The 25,902-nt window shown below is 40.3% G+C and overlaps 1 protein-coding gene across 7 annotated transcripts in view; it reads left to right on the top strand.

The window, feature by feature from the left end:
- The window catches only part of LOC126076526 (cytidine monophosphate-N-acetylneuraminic acid hydroxylase), a 509,905-nt gene that overhangs the window by 471,357 nt on the left and 12,646 nt on the right, over positions 1-25,902 (top strand). For all 7 annotated transcript variants that reach the window (XM_049885113.1, XM_049885103.1, XM_049885123.1 and 4 more), the window contains 3 exons: positions 12,137-12,277; positions 22,891-23,065; positions 25,591-25,707. In XM_049885113.1, coding sequence (XP_049741070.1) covers positions 12,137-12,277; positions 22,891-23,065; positions 25,591-25,707 — 433 coding nt within the window. The remainder of the gene's footprint in view (positions 1-12,136; positions 12,278-22,890; positions 23,066-25,590; positions 25,708-25,902) is intronic.

Raw genomic sequence — 25,902 nt, 5'->3', positions numbered from 1 at the left:
AGAATAAGAAGAAAAATCATATGATTATCTCCACAGATGCTGAAAATTTTAACAAAAACACTATAATATAGGAAATTAGAAGACTACTTCCTTAATATGGCTAAATATGTAATCATATATATTATATATATATATACATATATATATAAAATCAAGGCACCTGGTGGTGCAGTGGTTAAGTGCTTGGCTGCTAACCAAAAGGTCCGTGGTTCAAACCCACCAGCCACTCCGTGGGAGAAAGATATGGCAATCTGCTTCAGTAAAGATTATAGCTTTGGATATCCTATGGGGCAGTTCTACTCTGCCCTATAGGGTCACTATGAGTCAGGATTGACTCATAGCAATGGGGTATATATAATGTATTATATACAATTTTATATACAATATATATCATACATAATTAGAGTCTCTGGGTGGCACAAAAGGTTAACCTAGCTGAAAGGTTGGTGATTCAAACCTACCCAGAGGCACCTTGGAAGACAGGCCTGGAGATCTGTTCCCGAAAGTTCACAGCCCTGAAAATACTATGGAGCAATTTTACTCTGCACACATGGGGCCACCCTGAGTCGGAATTGAGTCAACGGCAACTAACAACATCATATATGTATTATATATATCATCTATGTATCTTTATTTCAATCTCTTTATCTATACCAAGGCAATCAGCCATGGGAGAGAGCATTCTAAGTCAGAAATATTTTGCTTGAGCCAATCCAGTAAGACCATATAAAGGAAGCAGAAATAAAGAATAACAAAGGAGAAGGTAAAATTATTGCTATTTGCAGATGATATGATTATATGCTTGGAAAATTCAAGTGAATCAACTGAAAAACAATTCCTAAAAATTAAAACAATAACTAGTTAGAAGATATAATTACAGGAAAGAACCCATTTGCGAAAGCAACCAAAAAAAGGAAAAATATTTAGAAATAAACTTATCTATGAATGTGCATTTTTTTTTTTATGAATGTGCAAGCTTATATGAAGAAAACTTTTACATCCCGCTGAAAGACATACAAATGGAAGGACATACTGTTCTTAAGACTAAATAACAAAATATCACTTATACTGATTTAATTTATAAACTTAATGTGATTTCAATATAAATAAAATATTTATTTTATGCCTTAATCACACTCTTCAACCCCAGCAATTTTCTCTCAAGAAACAGTCCTGAAGGAGGAATTTGGGAGCTTTTGGTCACGGAGGAGACATTCTCCTCTATTAGCCTCTATTTATGCGCATTTAACTGTGAGAGATAGAAGGCGGAGTTGATGGAGGTAGACAGCAAAAGAAGTACTTGGTACTTTTTTTTTTTTAGTACTTTCAGACCCCAGACGCAGAGCAAAGCCCAAAAAGGATTGCCTGTCATCCCTCCACCCTCACTGATCCCTGAGATAGACTAAACCAAGATTGACACCTTGCTTCAGTTTTCAGGCAGCCCCGAGACAGGTTAGGGTAGACATTGATTTGGTAATGAAGTCTGCTCTGCTCCCTCTGGAGCTGGAGACTGGGCTCCCTCTCTGGGAATGTGGGTTGCTTCAGCTTTGTGATGGCACTGAGTCAAAGAGGGTGTAGGGTATGGCATGTAGAAAGCCAAAGCTTTCCTACTGTTTAGAAGGTGCCTTTTTCTTGATTCAACATTTGCGTAGTTGCTGTAAAACTTCGACTGGTTTCCAGAATTCTACAAAGTTGTTTCTGCTAGGTTTTTTTTTTTTTTTGGTATTTTTAGAGGGCAGTGGGGGTATGGAACCACTGATGCTGCCATCTTGCTCCAGATCCCTTAATTGTATTCTCCATATAACCAAATTCCACACACTTGAAATGTTCCTGTACTTATCTACTAAGCAGCTGTATCAGGTGTTATATTTTTTAATTAAAAAAAAAAATTCCAGATATACTTTTTTTCCTAAGTGAATTCCTACTTTGAAGTAGCATAGCATTTATAAGAAATTTTTTAGAATTGCTGGATAATCCTATATATATGTTGAAGAAATATGTTCTTGTAGAAAGTGTACAGCTTAAAAAATATATGCCAAGAGCAATAATTATCTCCCAAGAAGCCTTCCTAGAGGAGGATTCTAGAGGAAATTACTCACTGTTTATCTACTAAATATGGTGTTAGCTATAGGTTTTTAAAGATGCCCTTTATGAGGTTAGAAAAGTACTTCTATATTCCTAGGTGGTGTAGTGGTTAAGTGCTACCGCTGCTGACCAAAAGGTCGGCAGTTCAAATCCGCCAGGCGCTCCTTGAAAACTCTATCGGGCAGTTTTACTCTGTCCTATAGGGTCGCTATGAGTCAGCATCGACTCGACGGTGATGAAAATTTTTGCTTCTACGTTCTTGAGGGATATTGGTATGCAGTTTTCTTATATTTATACAGTCTTTGTCTGCTTTTCAGGTTAAGCTGTTCTTATGAGTTGGGACGTGTTTTCTTCTCTACCAGTTTCTGGAAGAGAATGTGTAAAATTGGTGTTATTTTTTCTTTAAATGTTTGGTAGAATTTGCTAGTGAAACTATATCCTCCTGGAGTTTTCATTTTTAGAAGGTTTTAAATTATGAATTTAGTTTTTCCAATAGCTATAGAATTGTCTATTTCTTTTTGAGTGAGTTTTGGATGTTTGTGGCTTTCAAGGAATTGGACTGTTTTATCTAACTTATTGAATTTAAATGCATAGAGTTGCTTGTAGTATTCCTTTATTATTATTCGTTTATTATTAATGGAATCTGTCTCTGGTGCCAGCTTTCTCATTCCTGATATTGGTAATTGTGGTAATTGTCTCTCCTTTTTTTTGTCTCGGTCATCCCGGCTAGAGATTTTTCAGTTTTATTAATCTCTTCAAAGAGCTGGTTTTTTGTTTCATTGTTTTTCTATTTTTAATCTTATTGCCTTCCAATCTTGTTTTTTTCTTCCAGTTGCTTTAAGGAGCCCTGGTGGCACAGTGATTAAGCACTCGGTTACTAACCAAAACGTCAGTGGTTTGAACCCACCAGCCGCTCCATGGGAAAAAATGCAGCAGTCTGCTTCCATAAAGATTTATAGCCTTGGAAACCCTGTGGGTACAATCCTACTCTGTCATACAGCGTTGTTACGTGTCCTAATTGACTTGACAGCAACGGGTTTGGTTTTGGTTGTTTGCTTTGGGTTTATTTTGCCCTTCTTTTTGCGGCTTCTTAAAGTGAAAGCTTAGATTATTGACTTGAGACCTTTATTCTTTTGTAATGTAAGCATTTAATGGTATATATGTCCCTGTAGGCACTGCTTTAGGTGTATGCCACAAATTATATGTTGTTTTCATTTTTTCTTTCAGTTCAAAGTATTTTCTGATTTTTGGTATAGTTTATAGCATACCCATGAGACTTGTTCTTTGGTCCATGAATTATTTAGAAGTGTGTTGTTTAATTTCAAAGTATTTAGAGATTTTCCAGTTATCTTTTTCTTGATTTCTAGAAATAATCCATTATGATCAGAGAACATGCTTTGTATGACTTCAGTTTTGGATTTGTTAAAGTTCTTTGTTATCCAGGATATGATCTCTCTATGTGAGTGTTTGATATTTACTTGAAAAAAAAATGTTCTGCTGTTTTTGGATGGAATTTTCTGTAAATGTCAATTAGATCCAGTTGGTTTATGATGTTGTTCAGTTTTTCCATGTCCTTGCTGATGTTGCTTTTCTATCAGTTACTGAGAGAGGAGTGTTGAAGTCTACACGTATAATTGTGGGTTCCATTTTTTACTTTCAACTCTTATCAGTTCTTACTTCATAGAGATGAGAGTCTGTTGTTAGGTACTTACACATTTAGGATTGCTATGTCTTCTTGGTGAATTGGCATCATTATGTAATGTCCCTCTTTATCTGAAGCCTACTCCATCTGATATTAATATAGCCACTCCACTTTTCTTTGGATTTAGTGTTTGTATAGCATGTCTTTTTTTTACCCTTTTAGTTGTTAGCAAACTTTCCTACCTTCATAAAGGGAATCTTTAAAAACCCATAGCTAATGCCAAACCTAATAGAGAAACAGTGATTACTTTCCTCTAAGATCAGTACCAAGGCAAGGATGATTGCTCTAACCTATTCAACATTATGCTGGAAATCCTAGTTAGTGCATTAAGGCAAGAAAGAAATGGATACAGGCTGGAAAGGGATCAGTAAAGTTGATTAAAATCAGAAAATCTATTCACAGATGACATGATTATCTACATAATTGACCCCATCAAAGCTCCAAAAAATTTTCTAGAACTAGTGAATGAATTTAGCAAAGTCATAGGATACAAGGTAAGCATACAAAAAATCAATTGTATTTGTATATACCAGCAAATTAAAAAAAAAAATTACCATTTATAATTGCTCCAGAAAATTTCTTATAAGTCTTTCAAAATATGTGCAGGTCTGCTTCCTGAAAACTACAAAACATTTATGAAAGAAATCAAAGACAATCTAATTAGGCAAATGGAGAGACATACCATATTCAAGTATTGGATGTCTCAATAGAGTTAAAAATTTAATTATCCCCAAATGAATCTATAGATTCAATGTAATGTTCATCAAAATGAAAAGACAAACTACAGGCTATAAGAAAATATTTGCAAATCACATATCTGGCAAAGAACTTGTATCCCTAATATATAATGAACTCTCAGAAATCAACATGAAGAAAACAAAGAACCCAATAATAAATGGGAAAAAGATTTGCAAAGACACTTGGCCAAAGAAGATAAACACATGGCAAATAAGCATGTAGAAAAGAAGCTCAACAGCATAACCCATTTTCGTTGTTGTTTGTTGTTGTTAGGTGCCAGAGAGTCAGCTCTGACTCATAGCAACCCTATGTACAACTGAATGGAAACATTGCCAGGTCGTGTGCCACCTTCCCAACTGTTGCTACCTTTGAGCCCATAGTTGCAGCCACTGTGTCAATCCATCTTGTTGGAGTGCCTTCTTTGTTTCACTGACCCTCTACTTTACTAAGCATGATGTCCTTCTCCAGGGATTGGTCCTTCCTGATAACATGTCTGCTATCTATATGGTTTACACTGGTTAATTTTTTTTTTTGGAAGTAGGTTTCCAGGTCCTTCTTCTTAGTCTTAGCCTGGAAGCTCTGCTGAAACCTGTTCTCCATGAGTGACCATGCTGATATTTGAAATACCAATGACATAGCTTCCAGCATCACAGCAACATGCAAGTCACCACAGTACAATAAACTGATGGACAACTGGTGGCATAAGCCATTAGGGAAATGCAAATGAAAACCACAATGAAATAATGATTAGAATTAATAAAAGTTTGAAAAATTGACAAAACCAACTTACATCAAGGATGCAGAGCAACAGAAACTCCCACATTTCTGTTGAGAATGCAAAATGCTTAGTGGTTTCTTTAAAGTTAAGCATACGCTTATCATATGACCTAGCAATTCCTCACCTAGGTATTTACCCTAGAGAAATGAAAACTTTTATTCACACAAAATTATACACAAATGTTAATAGCAGCTGTATTCATAATCACCAAAATAACACAAATGTTGCTTTGAGAGGATAAACAAACTATGGTGTATCCATTGTTGTTGTTGTTAGGTGCCATCCAGTGAATTTCAACTCATAGATACCCCATGTGACAGAGTAAAACTGCCCCATAGGGTTTTCTGAGCTGTAATCTTTGCAGGAGCAGATTGCCAGGTCATTCTTCCATGGAGCTGCTGGGTGGGTTCAAACCGCCAACATTTTGATTAGCAGCAGCATACAATGGAGTACTACTCAACAATAAAAAAGAAAGAACTATGGATACACACAAAATGTGGATGAATATCAAAGGCCTTATGCTGAGTGAAAGAAGCCAGTCTCAAAAGGTTACATACTATATGATTCCACTTATGACATTCTGGACAAGACAGAACTATGGGGATGGAAAACAGATCAGTGGTGGCTGGAGCTAGGGGTTTAGGGGTGAGTACAAAGGGGCAATACGAGAGAGTTTTGAGGGTAATGGAACTGCTTAGTCTCCTGATTTTGGTGGTGGTTGCACAAATCTATACATGTGTTAAAACTCTTAGAACCGTTGTTAGTTGTCATCGAGTCAGCTCCAACTCATGGTGACCTTATATACAACAAAAGGAAATGTTGCACAGTCCTATCCCATCTTTATGATTGTTGGTATGTTTAAGGATACACACACGAAAATAAAGATCAAAAAAATTGGATCTGCATTAATTTGGAAAGTTAAAAAAGGGAAACGCAGCTATTCTTAAAGAACACCTTAAGCCATAATAGTTAAACCTAGCCTATTTGTTTAAGTACTGTATGAGCTACAATTAAGCTGTGTTGCGTGCATGTTTTGTAGAACTTGCAACACCTTGAAAAAAATTATATATATTATCTTTCCAGTTTATATTATTTGGAGCATAGTTTTATTGTTTTGAATGGTTAATAAAATCTTATAGATGTTTAAACTCGGCTTTTATAAGCTTCTGTTGAGTGCATATAAAATCTATTTATCTTAAGTACATGCAGTGACTCAGATCCTAACTATAATATCATTTTTATGAGTAAGTACCACCTGCCTGAGGAAGATTTGCTTTATGATGCAATACTGGCTGTAGTTTGTGGACAAAGGGCAGGGACTGCCTACACTGGAGGCAGGGGAAGTATGTGCCATTCTACTCACTGGGTACACTTATCTGTAAATTCGTTGGGTATAAAAGAAAGCAGTCCCCAAGATAAGTTTCATGACAATAATCCTATAAGAACTGGAGTAACTTCTCATCAACTAGAGACAGCACAGTACAGCAAGAGGAAAAGTGTCCATGGAATTGGGTTCTGTCCTGACATCACTTGAGATGTAGCACTTAACCACTACACTGCCAGGGTTTCCCAGATGTATATACACTTGTGTAATTGCTCAGTGTGGCCTATTGTTGATATTATTTATCATCTCATATCTTCCAAATTTTGGCAGAAAAGTTGGCCTAAGTTTCAAAAAGAATTTCTTCTGATCAGTGCAGTTCATTATTCATTATTCTTTTATTTATATTTCCTGAACAGCACTGTGGTAGGCACTGGACAACTGGAGATGAAATGACTGTCTTTAGAATTAATGGTCAATCAGAAGAGAAAAACAAGCAATTATGATACAGAATGATAAGTGTTAGAATACAGGTATGTTCTGGAGGCAGTGGGAGTACAGGTGGAGGCCAGAAAATGGTTCCTGGATTAGGCTATGAATGCTAAGATTTGAAGAATGAGTAGGCATTGACCAAAACCAATCCAAACCCATTGCCATCGAGTCGGTTCTGACTCATAGCGACCCTATAGGACAGAGTAGAACTGTTCCATAGGGTTTCCAAGGAGCACCTGGTAGATTCCAACTGCCGATCTTTTGGTTAGTAGCTGTAGCTCTTAACCACTATACCACCAGGGTTTTCTACCAGCAAAGATGAAAAGGTGCTGAGATGAGAGATTATCGTTTAGAATAGGGAGACTCTTTCAGACTCTGCATGAAGACTGCGAACCCATATATGTCAGAGTAGAGCTGTGCTGCACAGGGTTTTCAATGCTGTGACCCTCCAGAGAATTGCCAGGCCTCTTTTCTTAGGTGCCTCTGTTGTTGTTAGATGCCATTGAGTTGGTTCCAACTCATATCAACTGTATGCACAACAGAACGAAACACTGCCTGGTCCTGCGCCATCCTCACAATCATTGTTATGCTTGAGCCCATTGTTGCAGCCACTGTGTCAATCCATCTTGTCAAAGGTCTTCCTCTTTTTTGTTGACCCTCTACTTTACCAAGCATGATGTCCTTCTCTAGGAACTGGTCCCTCCTGACATGTTCAAAGTATGTGAGACATAGTCTCACCATCCTTTCTTCTAAGGAGCATTCTGGTTGTACTTCTTGCAAGAAAAATTTGTTCTTTTGGCAGCCCATGGTATATTCAATATTCTTTGCCAACACCATAATTCAAAGGCTCAATTCTTCATCGATTTTCTTTATTCATCATCCAGCTTTCGCATGCATATGAGGTAATTGAGAACACCATGACTTAGGTCAGGCGCGTACCTTAGTCCCTAAAGTGACATTTTTGCGTTTTAACACTTTAAAGAGGTCATTTGCGGCAGATTTGCCCAGTGCAATGCTTTGTTTGATTTTTTGACTGCTACTTCCATGAAGTGACCCTATAGGACAGAGTAGAACTGCCCCGTAGAGTTTCCAAGGAGTGCCTGGCGGATTTGAACTGCTGACCCTTTGGTCAGCAGCCGTAGCACTTAACCACTATGCCACCAGGGTTTCCTGAAGTGCCTCTAGGTGGGTTCAAACTGCCAACCTTTCAGTTAGCAGTCGAGCACTTAACCGTTGGGCCATGATAAGTCGAAATTGACCTGACAGCAACTGGTTTTAAGCCAGGGAGCAAAGGCCCTGAGACTAGAGGGTACCTGTTTAAGAAATAGCAAAGAGACTGCTGTGGTTAGAGGAGAAGCAAGTAAAAGAGAAAAAGACTATACTATCAGGGAGGTAATAAGGGGTTGAGTGTAGAACCTAGAGACTTAGTAAGACAGAGAACAGAGGGGCCCCCAGATCTACAAACAAAGTAACAAGAAATGGGCCAGGGCACAGAAACAAAGCCATTTCCCAGAACAATGGGGCAGGGTATCTAAAAATAGCCCGCAAACTTCTTAAAAGTTGCCTTTCAGAAACAGCTGGAGAAAACCAGGCCCAGGGACATGCACAGAACATCCACCTGTGACCGCTGTGTGACTTTCCACCAGGGGCAGTGAGGGGCTACGGCCCCAGCTGGGGAATCAAACCCGGAGTGGGAGACTGCACAGGCGTGACACCCCATAATAAGTCCTGCTACAAATCCCAGAGGCCTCCAGGACAGGTGCCATCTTAGAAGGCTGCTGCACGCGCACACGTTAGTTAACATATCCCCACCTGTGCCTATGAATAAACATGAATTTTTTCCCGCCCAAGAACTTTTAAAAACTCAGGCCCATCTTTCGTTCTGAGAGATAAGGGTATGCGTTGCTCTAGACCCTCCTCTTCTCTGCTTGCAAGCCTCTTCAATAAAGCTTTGCTCTTGTGGAAAACTATGTGCCTCACCTGCTCATTCTTGACCAGTGAGAGGCAAGAACCTTTTCTGGTAACAGTTTCGTTTAGTTTTGCAGTATGAGGAGTCCAGGAGAGAGGCTAGGAAGTCTGACAGTGAACCCTATTCTGTGCCATATGACATGGTTTGGTTTTATTCTGAAGGCATGAGGACCTCAACAAAGGAGTCTAACGTGGAACAGGGACATGATCAGGTATACACTGGGGAGGTTGGATTGTACGGGTATGTGGTGGCCAGGGGAAAGGAAAAGTTGATCCTGGAGACCAGTGTGAAAACTTATTACAAGAATCCAGGAAGGAATGATGGATGAGTGGCCGGGGAGACTGAGAAGAGAATTCAGATTCAAGAAATATTAAGAAGGTTGAATTGAAAGGGCTTGGAGGGTACTTATGTACAGGACACGTGATCACTTAATGTGATGCTGCCATTTAAAATAATTAAAAGCCACACTTCGACGTGTAAGTAGTTGGCAAACATTGCCCTTTACATGGACATTTTGCACTATGTAAAGCATTGTTTCATCAGAGGGTGGCATGTAGATATTGATTTTATAATTATTTTACAGAGAAAGAGACAAAGAAGCTCCACGTTACAGAACTTTGTCTACACCACACAGCTCAAGTCCCAACACATTGTGTTTTAGAAGTAATCTGATAGTAACATACTTTAAAGAGGGGGACGTTGGAGGCAAGAAGACTAGTTAGTAAACCATTTTGAGACTAGCTATAGTAAGATGAGACAAAGGTGGTGGCACTGCTTCAAAGTAAGAACTTGAAAAGATATTGACTAATTGCTGTTAAGTTGATTCCGACTCATGGTGAACTCACGTGTGCAGGGTAGAACTGCTCTGTAGGGTTTTCAAGGCTGTGACTTTTTGGAAGTAGATTGCCAGGCCTGTCTTCTGAGGTACCTCTGGGTGAGTTAAAACCACCAACCTTTCTGTTAGTCGTAGAGACCTTATTCGTTTGCACCACTACCCAGAGACTAGGACTCCTTCCAACTTTTCTAATGAATCTACGCCCCGGGAGGACATTAATGTATATAGGAAGGGACAAGCTACTGACATCCTTGAGTGGGGTGATGCTATCTTCACACATATCTGCAAGACTGATTCAATCAGAATCAATGGAAGTCAGCTTAGTGCTCTAGAAATGCAGCATGTCTAAATAGGTTTTCAAATTTATTTATCTGACTAAAAAAAGGTTATCAAGTCTAGGTAACCAAGTTGTAGCTCAAGAAAGTAAAATTCCATTTAACAGAAATGTCTGCTTAGATAGCCCATGTCAGATATAACACAATGACAAATCTTTTTCCTCTGGAGTTCTCTTTTTCTGTCCCAACATTACCACAGTCATCTTTCCATATGACATCAAAATTGATGATTTATAGCCTTTTGAGAAACACTATGGTTTGGAATTAGGTTTGGGAGATATTTAGCTCTTATCAATGAGCAACATCATGATCAGCGGAGAAAAGATTGAAGTTGTCAAGGATTTCATTTTACTTTGATCCACAATCAACAGCCACAGAAGTAGCGGTCAAGAAATCAAAAGACGCATTGCATTGGGAAAATCTGCTGCAAAGGGCCTCTTTAAAGTGTTGAAGAGCAAAGATGTCACCTTGAAGACTAAGGTGTGCCTGACCCAAGCCATGGTATTTTCAATCACATCATATGCATGTGAAAGCTGGACAATGAATAAGGAAGACCGAAGAAGAGTTGATGCCTTTGAATTGCGGTGTTGGCGAAGAATATTGAATATACCATGGACTGGCAAAAGAACGAACAAATCTGTCTTAGAAGAAGTACAACCAGAATGCTCCTTAGAAGCAAGGATGGTGAGACTGTGCCTTACATACTTTGGACGTGTTGTCAGGAGGGATCAGTCCCTGGAGAAGGACATCCTGCTTGGCAGAGTACAGGGTCATCGGAAAAGTGGAAGACCCTCAACGAGGTGGATTGACACAGTGGCTGCAACAATGAGCTCAAGCATAACAACGAGTATAAGGACGGCTCAGGACCAGGCAGTGTTTCGTTCTGTTGTGCATAGGGTCGCTATGAGTCGGAACCGACTGGATAGTACCTACCAACAACAATAGCACAATCAGAAGCCAGATCTCAGAATGAGTAACGACTGAGAATATGACTGCTTTTTTATAATGGGTGGATTTTTAATGGTTTTGAATACAGAGATTTTTCAGATTTTACCTGCAAACCCGGGAAGAGGCCTCTCCCTGTGCCCTCCCATGAAAGCTAAGCCCTGCTCTAGCTGTGTGGGACAGAGCTGGCTAGAGAGCTGGAGCTGGACTGCCTACTGGTAGTGTGACCACAGGCAAGTCATCTGGCCTTTCCTAGCCTCGGGTGCCTTCTCTATAACCAGTTGCAATTGGGTCAGTTCTGATTCATGTCGACCCCATGTGTGTCAGAGCAGAACTGTGCTCCATAGGGTTTTCAATGGTTGATTTTTCAGAAGTAGATCACCAGGCCTTTCTTCCAAGGTGTCTCTAGGTAGACTCAAACCTCAAACATTTCAGTTAACAGCCAAGAGCGTTAGCCATTTGTATCACCCAGAAACTCTTTCCTTTTCTATAAATGAACATAATAATGGCAACTATCTTTTTATCTCATGAGGACACTGTAAAGATAAAATTGGGTTACTCATGTTAAGCCCTTAGTATAAAGCCTGCAAATAATATTGATTATGTTAATATTACATTGGTTAACATATTTAATTAATATTAAATACAACAGCATGCGATTCCTGCCTGTTTGTAATAGCCTTGGTACATCCAACTTCAATGCCAATTACCATGTGATTATACTTTAAAAAGAAGTATAAATGCAGCCCTCTAACTAATAATTTTTCCCTAATAAGGGACACTAGCCTAAGTATGGTCTTTCTCGTCCTGTGGTGGTAGAGGTGTGTGGAATTGAGAAGTGTGAATGTAGAGAAAACAAAAAATTCTGTCATTGTACAAATCAGACTGTGCATCTGAGAATGAGTTTTCTTACATGGGCATGTTCTTATTTCTCAGGTATATTAAGGAAACGAACATCAAAAATGACCCAAATGAACTCAACAGCCTGATCAAGAAAAACTCTGGTGTAGTAACATGGACCCCACAACCAGGAGCCACCCTTGATCTGGGTAGGATGCTAAAGGACCCAACAGACAGGTTTGGCTTAAATATTTATAATAAAAATGCTTTATGAAATTCTTTCAATATTTTGAGAAAATAAATGCCACACCTCTTCCCTCATGACAGAGTCCCTATTTTGTAGCAATATTATGGTTTTGCTGATTAATATACTGTCTTAGTTACCCAATGCTGCCAAAACAAAAATAGCACAAGTGGGTGGCCTTAAAGAACAGAAATTTGTTGTCTCATGGCTCTGGAAACTAGGAAGTTCGAATTCAGGGCATGGCTCTAGGGGGAGGTCTGTCTTTGTCTGTTTCAGCTTCTAGTAGCTGCCAGCAATTTTTGGAGTTCCTGGCATCTGTCTTCCCCCTCTGTGTGCCTCTGTGTCTAGTCTTTTTTTTTTTTTTTTTAACTGTACTTAAATGAAGGTTTACAGAGAAAATTAATTTCTCATTAAACAATTAGTACACATATTGTTTTGTGACATTGGTTGCCAACCCACAACATGTCAACACTCTCCCCTTCTCGAACTTCGGTTCCCCATTACCAGCTTTTCTGTCCCCTCCTGGCTTCTCGTCCTTGCCCCTGGGCTGGTGTGCCCATTTAACCTCGTTTTATTTTATGGGTCTGTCTAATCTTTGGCTGGAAGGTGAACCTCAGGGGCCATACTCTCGGGGTTTCTCCAGTCTCTGTCAGGCCAGTAAGTCTGGTCTTTTATTGGGAGTTAGAATTTTGTTCTACCTTTTTCTTTAGCTCTGTCTGGGACCCTCTATTGTGTGTGATCCCTGTCAGAGCAGTCAGTGGTGGTAGCCTGGCACCATCTAGTTGTGCTGGACTCAGTCTGGTAGAAGCTGTCGTAGTTGTGGTCCATTAGTCCAAAGGACTGATGTTTCCCTTGTGTCTTTGGTTTTCTTCATTCTCCCTTGCTCCAGATGGGGTGGGACCAGTAGAGTATCTTAGGTGGCCTCTCACAAACATTTGAGACCCCAGATGCTACTAACCAAAATAGAATGTAGAACATTTTCTTTATAAACTAGGTTATGCCAATTGAGGTAGATATCCCTGGAGACTATGGTCCCCAGCCCTCAGCCCAGCAGCAATTCAGTCCCTCAGGGAGTTTGGATATGTCTATGAAGCTTCCATGAACTTGCCTTGGTCAAGTTGTGCTGCTTCCCCAGTATTGTGTACTGTCTTACCCTTCATCAAAGTTACCACTTATCTATTGTCTAGTTTGTCCATTTCGTATAGATTTTCAAATTTGTTGGAGTACAGTTTTTCATAGTGCTCTGTAATGATCCTTTCTATTTCAGTTGGGCCTGTTGTAATGTGCCGTTTCATTTCTTATTTGGGTTACCTGTGCCCTCTCCTGTTTTTCTTCTGTCAGTTTGGCCAGTGGTTCATCAATTTTGTTGACGTGTTCAAAGAACCAACTTCTGGTTTTGTTGATTCTTTCTATTGTTTTTCTATTCTCTATTTCATTCATTTCTGCACTGATCTTTATTATTTCCTTTTTTTCTGGTGGCTTTGGGGTTCTTTTGCTGTTCTCTTTCTATTTGTTCAAGCTGTGTAGCTAATGTTTTGATTTTGTCGCTTTCTTCTTTTTTGATGTGCACATCTATTGCTATAAATCAACCTCTGAGGACTGCCTTTGCTGTGTCCCAAAGGTTTTGGTATGATGTGTTTTCATTCTCATTTGATTCTAGGAATTTTTTGATTCCATCTCTGATTTATTTTATTACCCAGTGGTTTTTAAGCAGGGTGTTACTCAGTTTCAATGTGTTTGATTTTTTTTCCTGGCTCTTCCTGTTGTTAATTTCTGCTTTGATGGCATTATGGTCAGGGAAGTTACTTTGTATTATTTCAATGTTTTGGTGTGGTCTCTTCTGGAGAACATTCCACACGCATTGGAAAAAAATGTGTACTTTGCAACTGTTGGGTGGAGTGTTCTATATATATCTATGAGGTCAAGTTGGTTGATCGTGGGCTTTAGATCTTCTGTATCTTTGTCAAGTTGCTTTCTAGATTTCCTTTCCTTTACTGAGAGTAGTGTGTTGAATTCACCTACTTTTATTGTGGAACTGTCAATTTCTCCTTTCAGTGCTTTAGAGTTTCTTTTGTGTATTTTGGAGCCCTGTCATTGAGTGCACAGATTTTTATTATGGTTATGTCCTCATGGTGGATTGTCCCTTTAATCATTATATAGTGTCCTTCCTTGTTTTTTATGGTGAGTTTTGTTTTAAAGTCTATCTTGTCTGAGGTGTGTATTGCCACTCCTGCTCTTTTTCGTTTACTATATGCTCAACGTATTTTTTCCATCCTTTGATTTTTAATATATTTGTTTCTCTGTTTCTAATGCATGTCTCTTGTAGACAGCATATTTATGAGTCCCTTTTTTTAAATCCATTGTGTTACTCTCTGTCTCTCTATGCGTGCAGTTAAGCCATTCACCTTCAGCATGATTATTGATAGGTGTGAGTTTATTTGTGTCATTTTGTAGTGCTTTTTTTTCTTTGTGGTGCTGACATTTTCTTTTTTCCTCTTACTCTTCTGAGCTGGATTCCTTTTGTTTGTTGATTTTTTTCATTCTTTCATTTTTGTAGATTTTGTGTTTACTGAGACTTTGTTTTTCTTGTATATTTTGATTAGTAAACTTCTTAACTTTCTTTATGTTTACCTTGAAATTTACCCTTATTTTCCTAAGGTTACACCAGTCTTATTACTCTGACGTTAATGTTATTTACAGATTGATCTTTCTGGTTCCCTGTTTTAAATCTTTTAGTTTTGTTTTATCCTTGAGAGTTCATTACCTAGCTGGGTATCTGGCTGATGCTGTCTTATGTGCTGAATTCAGGGTGTTGTCTGATGTTGTTGGTTCTCTAACCGAAGGACCCTCTTTCATAATTCGTGTAAATATGGCTTGGTTTTTATGTATTCCCTTAATTTTTGTTTATCTGGAAATGTCCTAATTTTGCCATCATGTTTGAGCGAGAATTTTGCAAGATATATTATCCTTGGTTGCCAGTTTTTTTCTTCCAAGGTTTTGCATATGTCATCCCATTGCCTTCTTGCCTGAATGGTTTAGCCAAGTAATCAGAGTTTAGTCTTATTGTTTCCCCTTTGCATATGTCTTTTCATTTTGCTTGAGCTGCTCTCAGGATTCTCTCTTTGTCTTTGGTTTTAGCAAGTGTGATGATGCTATGTCTTGGTGACTTTCTTTTGGGGTCTATCCTATGTGGGGTTAGTTGAGCTTCTTAGATTGTCAGTTTTTTGTCTTTTGTGATATTAGGGAAGTTTTCTGTCAGTAATTTTTCAGTGATCTTCTCTGTGTCTTCAATTTTCTCACCCTGTTCTGGACCTCAGTCACACATGGATTTTTGCTTTTGATTTTATCCCACATTGTTCTCTGGATTTCTTCATTCTTTTCTCTGATTTTTCCTCAAACAAAGTGGTATCCAAGGATTTGTCGTCAGTTTCACTGATCTGATCTTCCATTGTTTCAAATTTGCTCCTACAACTTTCTATTGCATTGTCCATTTCTGAAATCTTCTTGTTTATCTTTTGGATTTCTAATTGCTATTTTAGTATGATTTCTTCTTCATTTATCTGATATTTTGTTCCTGTTTTATTTTCCTGTATTCTTCCAATGCTTTGTATTTTCCCTGATTTTGTCTATTTTTTTCCTTATTTTTGTCTTCATTTTCCACCATCTTTTGGAGAACCCTGAATATTAGTGTTTTGAGTTCTTTATCATGTAGTTCCAGTGCCTTTTCTTCTACCGGTTTTATTTTGGTCACTTTCTGGAACCATCCTGTTCTGTTTTGTTTTTTGTTTTTTTTTAAATATGCTTTGATATTTTCTGCTGTCTCTGGGACATTCAGAAATTATTTTCTTTATTAATTGATTGCACATTTGTTTGTTTCATCCTGCTTTTTTGTTTGCTTGATCACCTGCAAGCACGATACTTCCCATCAGCTTTTCTAGATGGGTAGGGCTGGTCACTCAGCTGTGGTGCAGTAGGGTGTGTCCAGCAGGTGTGGAGGGGCAGGGATGGGTAGTTCATGGCATAAACAGGGTCCAACGGGGTGGGGCCAAGGGGCAGTGCTGGGCAGGGTCTCGGGTACAGCATTGGTGCCAGTCTGGGCACGATGCTTGGGGCATGGTGCTCAGCACACAGTGCAGGTAGGCAGGAGGTAAGGGAGAGCAAAAAAAGGAAAAGAAAAAAAGTAAATAAAATGGCTGTGCAGTAAAATTCAGTGTGTTGGGGCAGGGCAATCTGGTGAGACTATGTGCAGGTGGATGTCTAGCCGAGTGGTACAGCTTAGCCTTTTGAGAAGGGGTGTGGGCAGCTCATAGGGCTAGGTGGATGGGAGAAAGGAAAGGGAAGGGGGAATAGAGAGAAGAAACCAACAAACAAAAAATAAATAAACAAAATAAACAAATTAATATGATTGTGGGGGAGCTGGCCACTGGGGGTGGGGCAAAATTGAGGTGACAGTAAGCTAATGTCTCTCTCACTGGGCAGCACAGCACGGCCTGTCAGGAAGAGGCAGAGGTAGCACAGAGCCTATGTGGGAGGGAGAAGGAGAAAGATAAAGAAAAATAAAAAATACAACACTGAGGGAGCTGGTCTGTGGTGGCAGTGCAGACCCAGAAAGGTCATGGACCAGAAGCTCTCCAGCTGAGCAATACAGCACAGCCCACCTGTGGGTGGTGCACAGGGCTAGGTGGGTGGGAGAAAGGAAAGGAAGGGAGAAAAAGAGAAGAAACAAACAAATAAATAAAATGACACTGAAGGAGCTGGTTGTGACAGTAACACAGACCCTGGGAGGCCTCACACAACAGCTGTCTAGCTGAGTGATGCAGAACAGCCCCTCGAGAAGGGGGTGGTAGTACACAGGGCTCGGTGGGTGGGAGAAAGGAAAGGAGAGAGAAGAAACAGAAAAAAGAAAAAAAGAATGAAGCAAACAGACCAAAGAATATGGTGCTGAGCAAGTTGGTTGGTAGAGGTAGCACAGACTCAGAGAGACTGTGTGCTGTGGCCCTCCCAGCCAGGTGGCACAGCAAGGTCCATTGACAAGGGTCAGGGATGGCACATGGGGCCAGGTGGGTGGGACAAAGGAAAGGAAGGAAGAGATAGAGAAGAAACAAAGTGGGGGGGGACCAACAACAAAGAAAAAAATATGGCACTGAAGGAGTCATCCTTTGGGCATGGCCCCGACCTGGGAGGATGTGCACCAGTGGCTTTCTAGCTGATCAGTACAACACTGCCCATTGAGAAGGGGTGGGGGCAGCTCATGGGGAAAGATGGGCTGGAGAAAGGAAAAGAAGGCAGAGAGAGAATAAACTGGAAAAGAAAAGAAAAAAAAAGGCACTGAGGGAGCCTGCTGGAGAGTTGCACCACAGACCTGGGGAAGCAGCACACCAGTGCCTGTCTAGCACAGTAGTGTGGCACAGCCCCCCAGGAAGGGGAGGGGACATCACATGTAGCTAGGTGGGCAGAAGAAAGGAAAGGAAGGAAGGAAGAGAGAGAGAAGGAGCTGGAAAATAATAATAAAATAAAAAATGGTGCTGAGGGATCCTGCTGGCAGGGGTGGTGCTCTCTAGCTGAGCAGTGTGGCACAGCCAGTCAAGAAGTGGAGGGGACAGCTTAGGGAGCTAGCTGGTGGGCGAAAGGAAAAGAATGAAGGTAGAGAGAGAAGCAACAACAAAAAAAAAGCCAAAAATACAATAACAAACAAACCCAAAAAAGTGGTGCTGAAGGGGTCGGCCAGTGGGACCCAGGCAGCAGTGAACTTGTACTTCCTTCCTGTACTCCCTGTCCATGGTCCTTGGTAGCTGAGGTCCAACAGGGCAAATCTAGGCAGCAGCGAGCTGGTATCTCCCCGACTGAATGATTGTGGCCTGTTGGAAAGAGGCAGAGGCCTTGTACAGGGAAGAAGGGTGAGGGGTGGGAAATTGTGTATCCCTGGTTACCTTTTGCTCTGTCTTCTGTTGGGAGCTCCATGAAGTTGCCTTCCATACTCCCTGTCTGCGTTCTTTGGTGGCTGTAGTTCAAGATGGTGAATCTGTGCGACATTAGCTGGTAGGGGACTTCTACTCCGTAGCTCTCCTCATTCTGTGTTCTCTGTCAATTTCTTAAATCCATTTGATACTTGATTGGGTTCTTTATTCCTTCATTTGATGCTTTGCATTCCAGAATTAACGTTTGTATTTGTTTTACTTAGTTTTTCGGACCTTTGCTGCAGAGGGACAGCGTGGTGCTTCTGCCTATAGCACCATGTTGACTTTGCCTATTCTGTTCTTTTTATAACTCAGAAGCAGTTAGGTTTAGAATCCACCCTACGTTGGCATGACCTTGTTAATATAACAAAAGAAAAACCCTATTTTAAAACAAGATCACATCTATAGGTACCAGGGTTAGGCTTTCAACATATATTTTGGGGGCACACACTGAGATTCACATATCACCTTTTTAAACAGAATTTTTTTTTAAACTATTTAAATAAAATAAACTAATAAGTATCTCTCAAATCTAAGGGAAAAAAAACTGAGTTTTTTTTTTCTTCCCTTCTAAGCTTCTCTTAAAAAAAAAAAAAGGTTCTCTTACTATGTAATAATTACTCAAATGTTTCCCTCATCTCAGAACCGTATAAGAGAGTAAAAGGTGAGGAGAGTTTTTCTATTAAGGACCACTGACATAGCTCAAAAATTAGTTGTCTTATGTAAGTAAGAGAGGAGCCCTGGTGGTGCAGTGGTTAAAGCACGCAGTTTCCAACCAAAAAGTTGGCTGTTCGAACCCACCAGCTGCTCCACAGGAGAAAGATGTAGCAGCCTGCTTCTGGAATTGACTCGATAGCAACGGGCTTATGTAAGTGAGAAGGAATAAGCATGAGGAATTGGTTTTCATTCCAACCCAAACACTACCCAACTGCTCATTCCACAAATAGGACATTTGAACAAGAAACGTTCACTGGAAATGCAATTCAAGAAAAGTTAACATTGATGTCGTAAGGCTATATTTTTCTAAATACTTGTCCTGATCCAAATGTAATCATAACTTCCTCACTGCTATCTAGAAATGGGTTAAACGTGTTGGAGAGGGGTGCACATAATTAGCCAAAGTCACACCCTTCTCCTAGCCTTGCCTGTACAAAGTTGCTAAGGCGACAGGAGGGCAGGACATATGGTCAAAGAAAGCTTAATCTGAATTCTTTGCCATTACTAGGTCTGAGAAACAGTCCATCAGTTCTGTCCTCTTGCTAACTTACCATATCAAATCTGGTCAGTTCTCCCTTATAATCCCTCACAAATCCATCACTCATGCCCAGCCTCTCTGCTATGGTCTTAATTCAGCCTGTCACAATTTCTCACTTAGATCCTTGCAGTGATCCCTGACTTATCTCTGTGCATTCCCCTTCACTGCCCCTTGATCCATAATCCTCCTCACCAATGTTTTTCAAACCGCTGGTCAAAATCCATTGGCGGGTCATTAATTCCATAACATTAGTTACAATCAGCATTTTAGAAAAACGAAATAGAATAGGAAGAAAACGCTCTAGTGTGTTGCATCTAACAAGCATTATTTCATGACACTTTCATTTCACAGGTGCCCTGTGTATGTAACACCCTGGGTCCTGGTGTAAAATGTAGTTCTTAACAGAATCATGGGCAAAAAGTCTGAAAAGCCCCCACTTGAAATCACTACCAAAGTGATCTTAAAATGCAAAGCTGTTCTATTTTTTCCCTGCTTAAAATTCTATAGGATCTCCCCAGTGACTTCGGTATGAAAGTGGTTTTAATTCTCCAGGTCAGAGGTGAAAATGATTTCACTTATTAACAATTAAGAGTCTTCTTGACTTGGAATTTGCCTAACCAACCTCATCCCTCGCTATTCCTCCAGGCGTATCCAACAGCGGTAACTCTCAAACTGTAATGAGTATCAGAATAACCTGAAGAATTTGCATAAATGCAGATCCCTGGGCTCTACCACCAGAGACCCTGATTCAGTAGATCTGAGATAGAGCCCAGAAACCTGCATTTGTATCACTGTCTGAAAAGCATGCTGGGGGTAACAAGAGATCAATGGTAGATTCTCAGTGCTAAGACAGAATGTAAGGGACAAACTCATTGCTATTGAGTCAATTCCAACTCATAGTGACCCTATAAGACATAATAGAACTGCCCCACAGGGTTTTTAAGGCTGTAAATCCTTATGGAAGCAGACTGCCACACCTTTCTCCCTCGAAGCAACTGGTGGGTTCAAACCATCGACCTTTCAGTTAGCGGCTGAGCACCCTAAATGCCTAACTCAGCTTTGTGAAAAGAAGATGGGACAGGAAAGCATAGGGAATCTGGTTAAAGAAAGCTTAATCTGGAATCTTTGGCATTTGAACTAGGTCTTAGAAATGAGGAAGAGGTTGCAAGTAAAGTAAATAGAGAGGGAGAGAAAGGGAGATTCCAGTCAGAAGGAATGGCATGTGCCCATGAAGGGGAGTGTAAACAGTATTGTGGGTTTGGTGAATGCTAAATGTATGTCATTCAGAAATGATTCACTCAGCTCCTTCTATATATCAGCCATCATACTAGGTACAGGAGATAATAGCTGTGAAAAGGTTTTTGCCCTCAGGAAGGCCTCCACCTACTTGAGTCTAGGGCTGGAGAGTGAAGGCAGAGGAAAAGGATAAGGCAGGAACAACATGTTGAGGGCCACGGTTGGAAAGTCCCTGTAAGCCAGGCCAAGAACTTGAATTTGTTTATAAAGAAGGTCCATTGCTGAGCTGTGTTTTAGAAAAACCATTTCAGCTATGCTACACTACTGGGGAAGAGATGATAGGTAGAAAAACTGGAGTCAGGGAGGCCAGTTGTGAGGCTGTGGCTTTATCCAGGAAAACATTAGTGAGGCCCTACACTAGGACAGGAAACCATGGTGGTGTAGTGGTCAAGTGCTACAGCTGCTAACCAAAAGGTCAACAGTTCAAATCCACCAGGCGCTCCTTGGAAACTCTAGGGGCAGTTCTGCTCTGTCCTTCAGGTGGCAAAAATGGTTTATGTTGTACTACTAACTTAAAAAGGAGCCCTGGTGGCGCAGTGGTTAAGTGCTTGGCTGCTTACAGAAAGTGGTTTGAACTCACCAACTGATCTGAGAGAGAAAGATGTGGCAGTCTGCTTCCATAAAGATTAGAGCCTTGGAAACCATATGGGTCAGCTCTACTCTGTCCATTAGGGTCACTATGAATCAGAATCCACTCGATGGCAATAGTTTATTTTTTTTTAACTAACCTAAATGTCAACAGTTGGAACCCACCCAGTGGTGCTGTAGAAGAAAGATCTTGTGATCTTCTGTAAAGATAACAGCCAAGAAAACCTTATGGAGCAGTTCTATTCTGTAAAACATGGGATTGCCAGGAATTGGAATCAACTTGATGGCAACAGGTTTGGGTTTTTTGTTTGTTTTTAAACTGTGACAGGGTCAAGAGTTGGAGAGGATTTAAAATATATTTAGAATTTAGAAACTTTAGGATTTGGCAAATAATTTCTTATAGAAACCAGTACAACTGTAGTTTGGGGCATACAGCATACAATGGACTAAATGTGTTGCTTTAGGCAGAGAAACATAGATCCCTACCACTGCCTGCCAAATCTTTGCTGGGCAGGAACCTGATTCCTTCTCAAGGCTGAGTTTTACAATAGAATATTTCCCTTATCAAGAACACATTCTATTCCATTCCCAGGATTCAAGATTCCATGTTTCATGCAATGATCCATCCTCACACAGGATGGACAAGCTCTAGGAATGTCAGAGAATTCTCTTATCCATATTGCTGGCTGGGTTATATGATACAATTGCCCATTGGCCTGCTGACAGTTCCTTGATTAGTACAGTAACAGGACTGTATGTTAGAGACACAAAATTCTGGATATATCTCAAAGGTAGGTTAAAGTTACTCATATGTTCAACAAATACTTATTGAGCACCTTCTGTGTTCCGGTCAGTCATGGTTGCAACTTTAATGGAACTTATATTCTAAAAATTTTTTTTTGGAGGTGGGTGTGCAGACATCCACAAAGTCAACATGATCATATTATAGTCAGTATTTTCATAGTTTAGTTATTTGGAATAAAATCAAAAAACAAAAACCAAACCCACTGCCATCGAGTCAGTTCCAACTCGTAGCTACCCTATAGGACAGAGTACAACTGCCCCAAAGGGTTTCCAAGGCTATGTAAATCTTTACAGAAGCAGGCTGCCATATCTTTCTCCCACAGAGTGGCTGGTGGTTTTGAACCGCCAACTTTCTGTTAGGAACCAAGCACTTTAACCACTGTGCCACCAGTTCTTCTTTATTTGGGAAAAAAGGGTCCAAGTCAGTGGTTTTTGAACATTTGTTGTTTAGCGAGGGACTTCTTTCTTCAAATGAGATCTGTCTTGGAAATCCTTCATGCTAAAACAATTAACAGGAGCTGCTCTGGGTAAGGCAGGAATGTGGGTCCAGCCCCTAAATGGCCCCTGTTTTACTTCCGTGGGACTCCTGGGGATCTCAAAGCTACCAGCCTGGCTGATTTTTGATATTTAAATGCTAACTCTTGCCTCCTGGGTCCATATTTCTTGCTTTCTTTTTTCATCACCCTCTCTCCTTTGTGTCTTCAAGCAAGGGCATCATTGAGCCTCCAGAAGGAACTAAAATTTACAAGGATTCCTGGGACTTTGGACCGTACTTAAAAATCTTGAGTGCTGCAATGGGAGATGAAATATTTCTTCATTCATCCTGGATAAAAGAATACTTCACTTGGGCTGGATTTAAGGATTACAACCTTGTGGTCAGGGTATGCTATTAAGTATTATTTATCTTTGCTTTCTTGAATTATTAAAATATGTGAAAATCCATTAGTATTCCAAACTGTTCCTCAACAAGCATTCCTTAAGCCCTACTGACAGAGAAAAAAAAAAAAACAACAAACAAACAGAGAACAGACTTGAAATGTGATAAGCCATTCCTCATTGAAAATTTAAGGAATGTTTTGAAGTCTACTTCAGCTTCTTTTCTGGAGCATTCCATTACCACCTATCAACATGTGTTTTTGTTGTTGTTGTTTATTTTTGTTTGTTTGCTTAGCATGGCACGGACAGCTATTTAAACTGTGGGGCTGGAAGGTGGGATCCACTCAGGGAGAAGGTGACTTGGAGCAGGGTGAGAAAGCAGCAGCTAACTCTTATCTGCAGTTGTGGCGAGGACTGCATTGCACAAGCCAAGAGGCTGGCCTACAACTAGAACTTAAACTGAGCCCCAACACATATACACAGAGCCCTCAAGCCATGGTGTTCAAGTTGTAACCTGGTCACCAAAGCTGGGGTTGTATGCAAGAGCAAAGCAAGTCCTGACAGGCAGGGGTATAGGAAAAAGAAAATCAGTTGTCTTCAAGTTGACTCCAACTCACAGCTGACCCCATGTGTGTCAGAGTAGAACTGTGCTCTGTAGGGTTTTCAATGGCTGTGAAATTTTGGAAGCAGATTGCTGACAACCTCTTGGCTAGTAGTCAAGTGCTGAGCCATTTTTGCTACCCAGGGAGTCCCTGCAAGAGTCCTTAGGCTGTGCAAGTTGTTAATGTGCCTGTCTGCTAACTGAAAGGGTAGCAGTTAGAGTCCACCTAGAGATGCCTTGGAAGACAGGCCTGGTAATAAACTTCTGAAAGGTCGTAGCCATTGAAAACCCTATGGACCACAGTTCATCTCTGACACACATGCAGTCACCAGGGGTCAGAATTGACTTGACAACAGCTAACGATAACAACAACAGGGACTCCTGCAGGAGAAAGAAGAGACCAGAAATGAGCCAGGAATAACTGCAAAGTTGATGAAGAACCAACCACCTTTGGCTTATACTTGGTGCCTGAGGTAGTATGTGGAGAGCAAGGCGCAGGCCAGGCCTCAGGAAATGGACAATGCTCACACTTTTAAAGACAGGAATCCATTATCCACATTAAAAACAAACAAAACCCATTGCCGTAGAGTTGATTTCTGACTCATAGCAACCCTATAGGACAGAGTAGAACTGCCCCACAGCGTTTCCAAGGAGCAGGGGGTGGATTTGAACTGCCGACCTTTTGGTTAGTAGCCAAGCTCTTAACCACTGCGCCACCAGGGCTCCATTGTCCCCACAGTGAGCACTATTTCCAAGTTTACCGTTCAACCCCTGAGCATTACCAGGCAACATGTCAATAGTGAGGTGAGTATGAGTGGAGGTATGCATGTTTGTACAGAGATATCAACTCTCTTTCCAAGGATAAACTGTCATTATTTCAAGATTACATCCTGTCTATTTTTGTATGATTAAAACATTCTTCTTTTAATGAAATAAAAATATAGTAGTGAGAGGTCACTGGTGGTGCAGTGGTTAAGTGTTTGGCTGCTTACTGAAAGGTTGGCAGTTCAAACGCCACCAGCCGCTCAGAGGGAGAAAGATGTGGCAGTCTGCTTCAGTAAAGATTTACAGCCTTGGAAACCCCATGGGGCAGCTCTACTTTGTCCTATACGGTCACTCTGAGTTGGAATCAACTCAATGGCAACGAGTCTGGCTTAGATAGTAGTGACATTAGACATAAGATTTTTTGTTGTTGTTGTTTTTGAGCCCTCACTTGGCAAAATAATTTTTTTTATTAGCTCCCCAATAATTTTCAGGAATTTGTCTTTGAAAATCCAAAGACCTGGAAAACACTGGTCTAAATGATCATTTTAGTTGGACAATTACTACGGAAAAGAGAAAGCTTTGGGGATTTTCAATGAAACTATTTGATTTAGCTGCTCTGTGACAGCTGAGAAACGTCCTTCATTTTATTTACCCATATTTTTACGCAAGTAAAGTGCGCCTTCTGCTTTTGTTTGCCAGACTTGTCTAAGAGCATCATGATAATTTTTTTACAGCAACATGTGGATAGAGGAGCAGCATGGCCAAGCTTGTGAGGATGCCTCAGGGGGAGAGGGTGTGGCTGGCAAACAAATGCAGAAGGCCCATGTTATTTGTGTAACAACATGGTATTCCCTAGCCTGCAAACTTATGGTGGTTTTGATGTCTCGTTAATAATAGTACTTTAAGATAAGGATAGCCGTCTCTATAAATTTGATTGAAGTTAGAGATATGAAGCAGTTTTGCTCATGTAGAAGACTAGGATTTGAATGCTATCAGTTCAGAAAAGGGAGGGAGAGAGGGAGATTTTTTTCTATATTAATTCCAATTCATTGCTATTTATTGTTTAAGGGCTTTTGGGTCTTAAATATTCTAGGATTTTTTTTTAAAGACCTTGACCGCTAGATTGATATAGGTCTTCACTTTACCATGTTGTCATTTGTACAGATGATTGAGACAGATGAGGACTTCAGCCCTTATCCTGGAGGATACGACTATTTGGTTGACTTTCTAGATTTATCCTTTCCAAAGAAAAGACCAAGCCGGGAACATCCCTATGAGGAAGTAAGCAGCAACACTGGTGAAGGGCTTTTTTCTTCCTTCCTTCCTTCCTTTTTAATAAACTTTTCATTTTAGAATAGTTTTAGAGTTCCAGAAAACGTGTAAAGATAGTACAGAGAATGTCGTTAGCATCTTACATTACCACAGCACATTTGGTGCAACCCCAACATAAAGAAAACAAAAATCCTCACAGCTGGA

Source organism: Elephas maximus, chromosome 1, assembly GCF_024166365.1.
Source record: "Elephas maximus indicus isolate mEleMax1 chromosome 1, mEleMax1 primary haplotype, whole genome shotgun sequence".
NCBI lineage: Eukaryota > Metazoa > Chordata > Mammalia > Proboscidea > Elephantidae > Elephas > Elephas maximus.
This window is presented reverse-complemented; position numbering and strand designations above follow the sequence as displayed.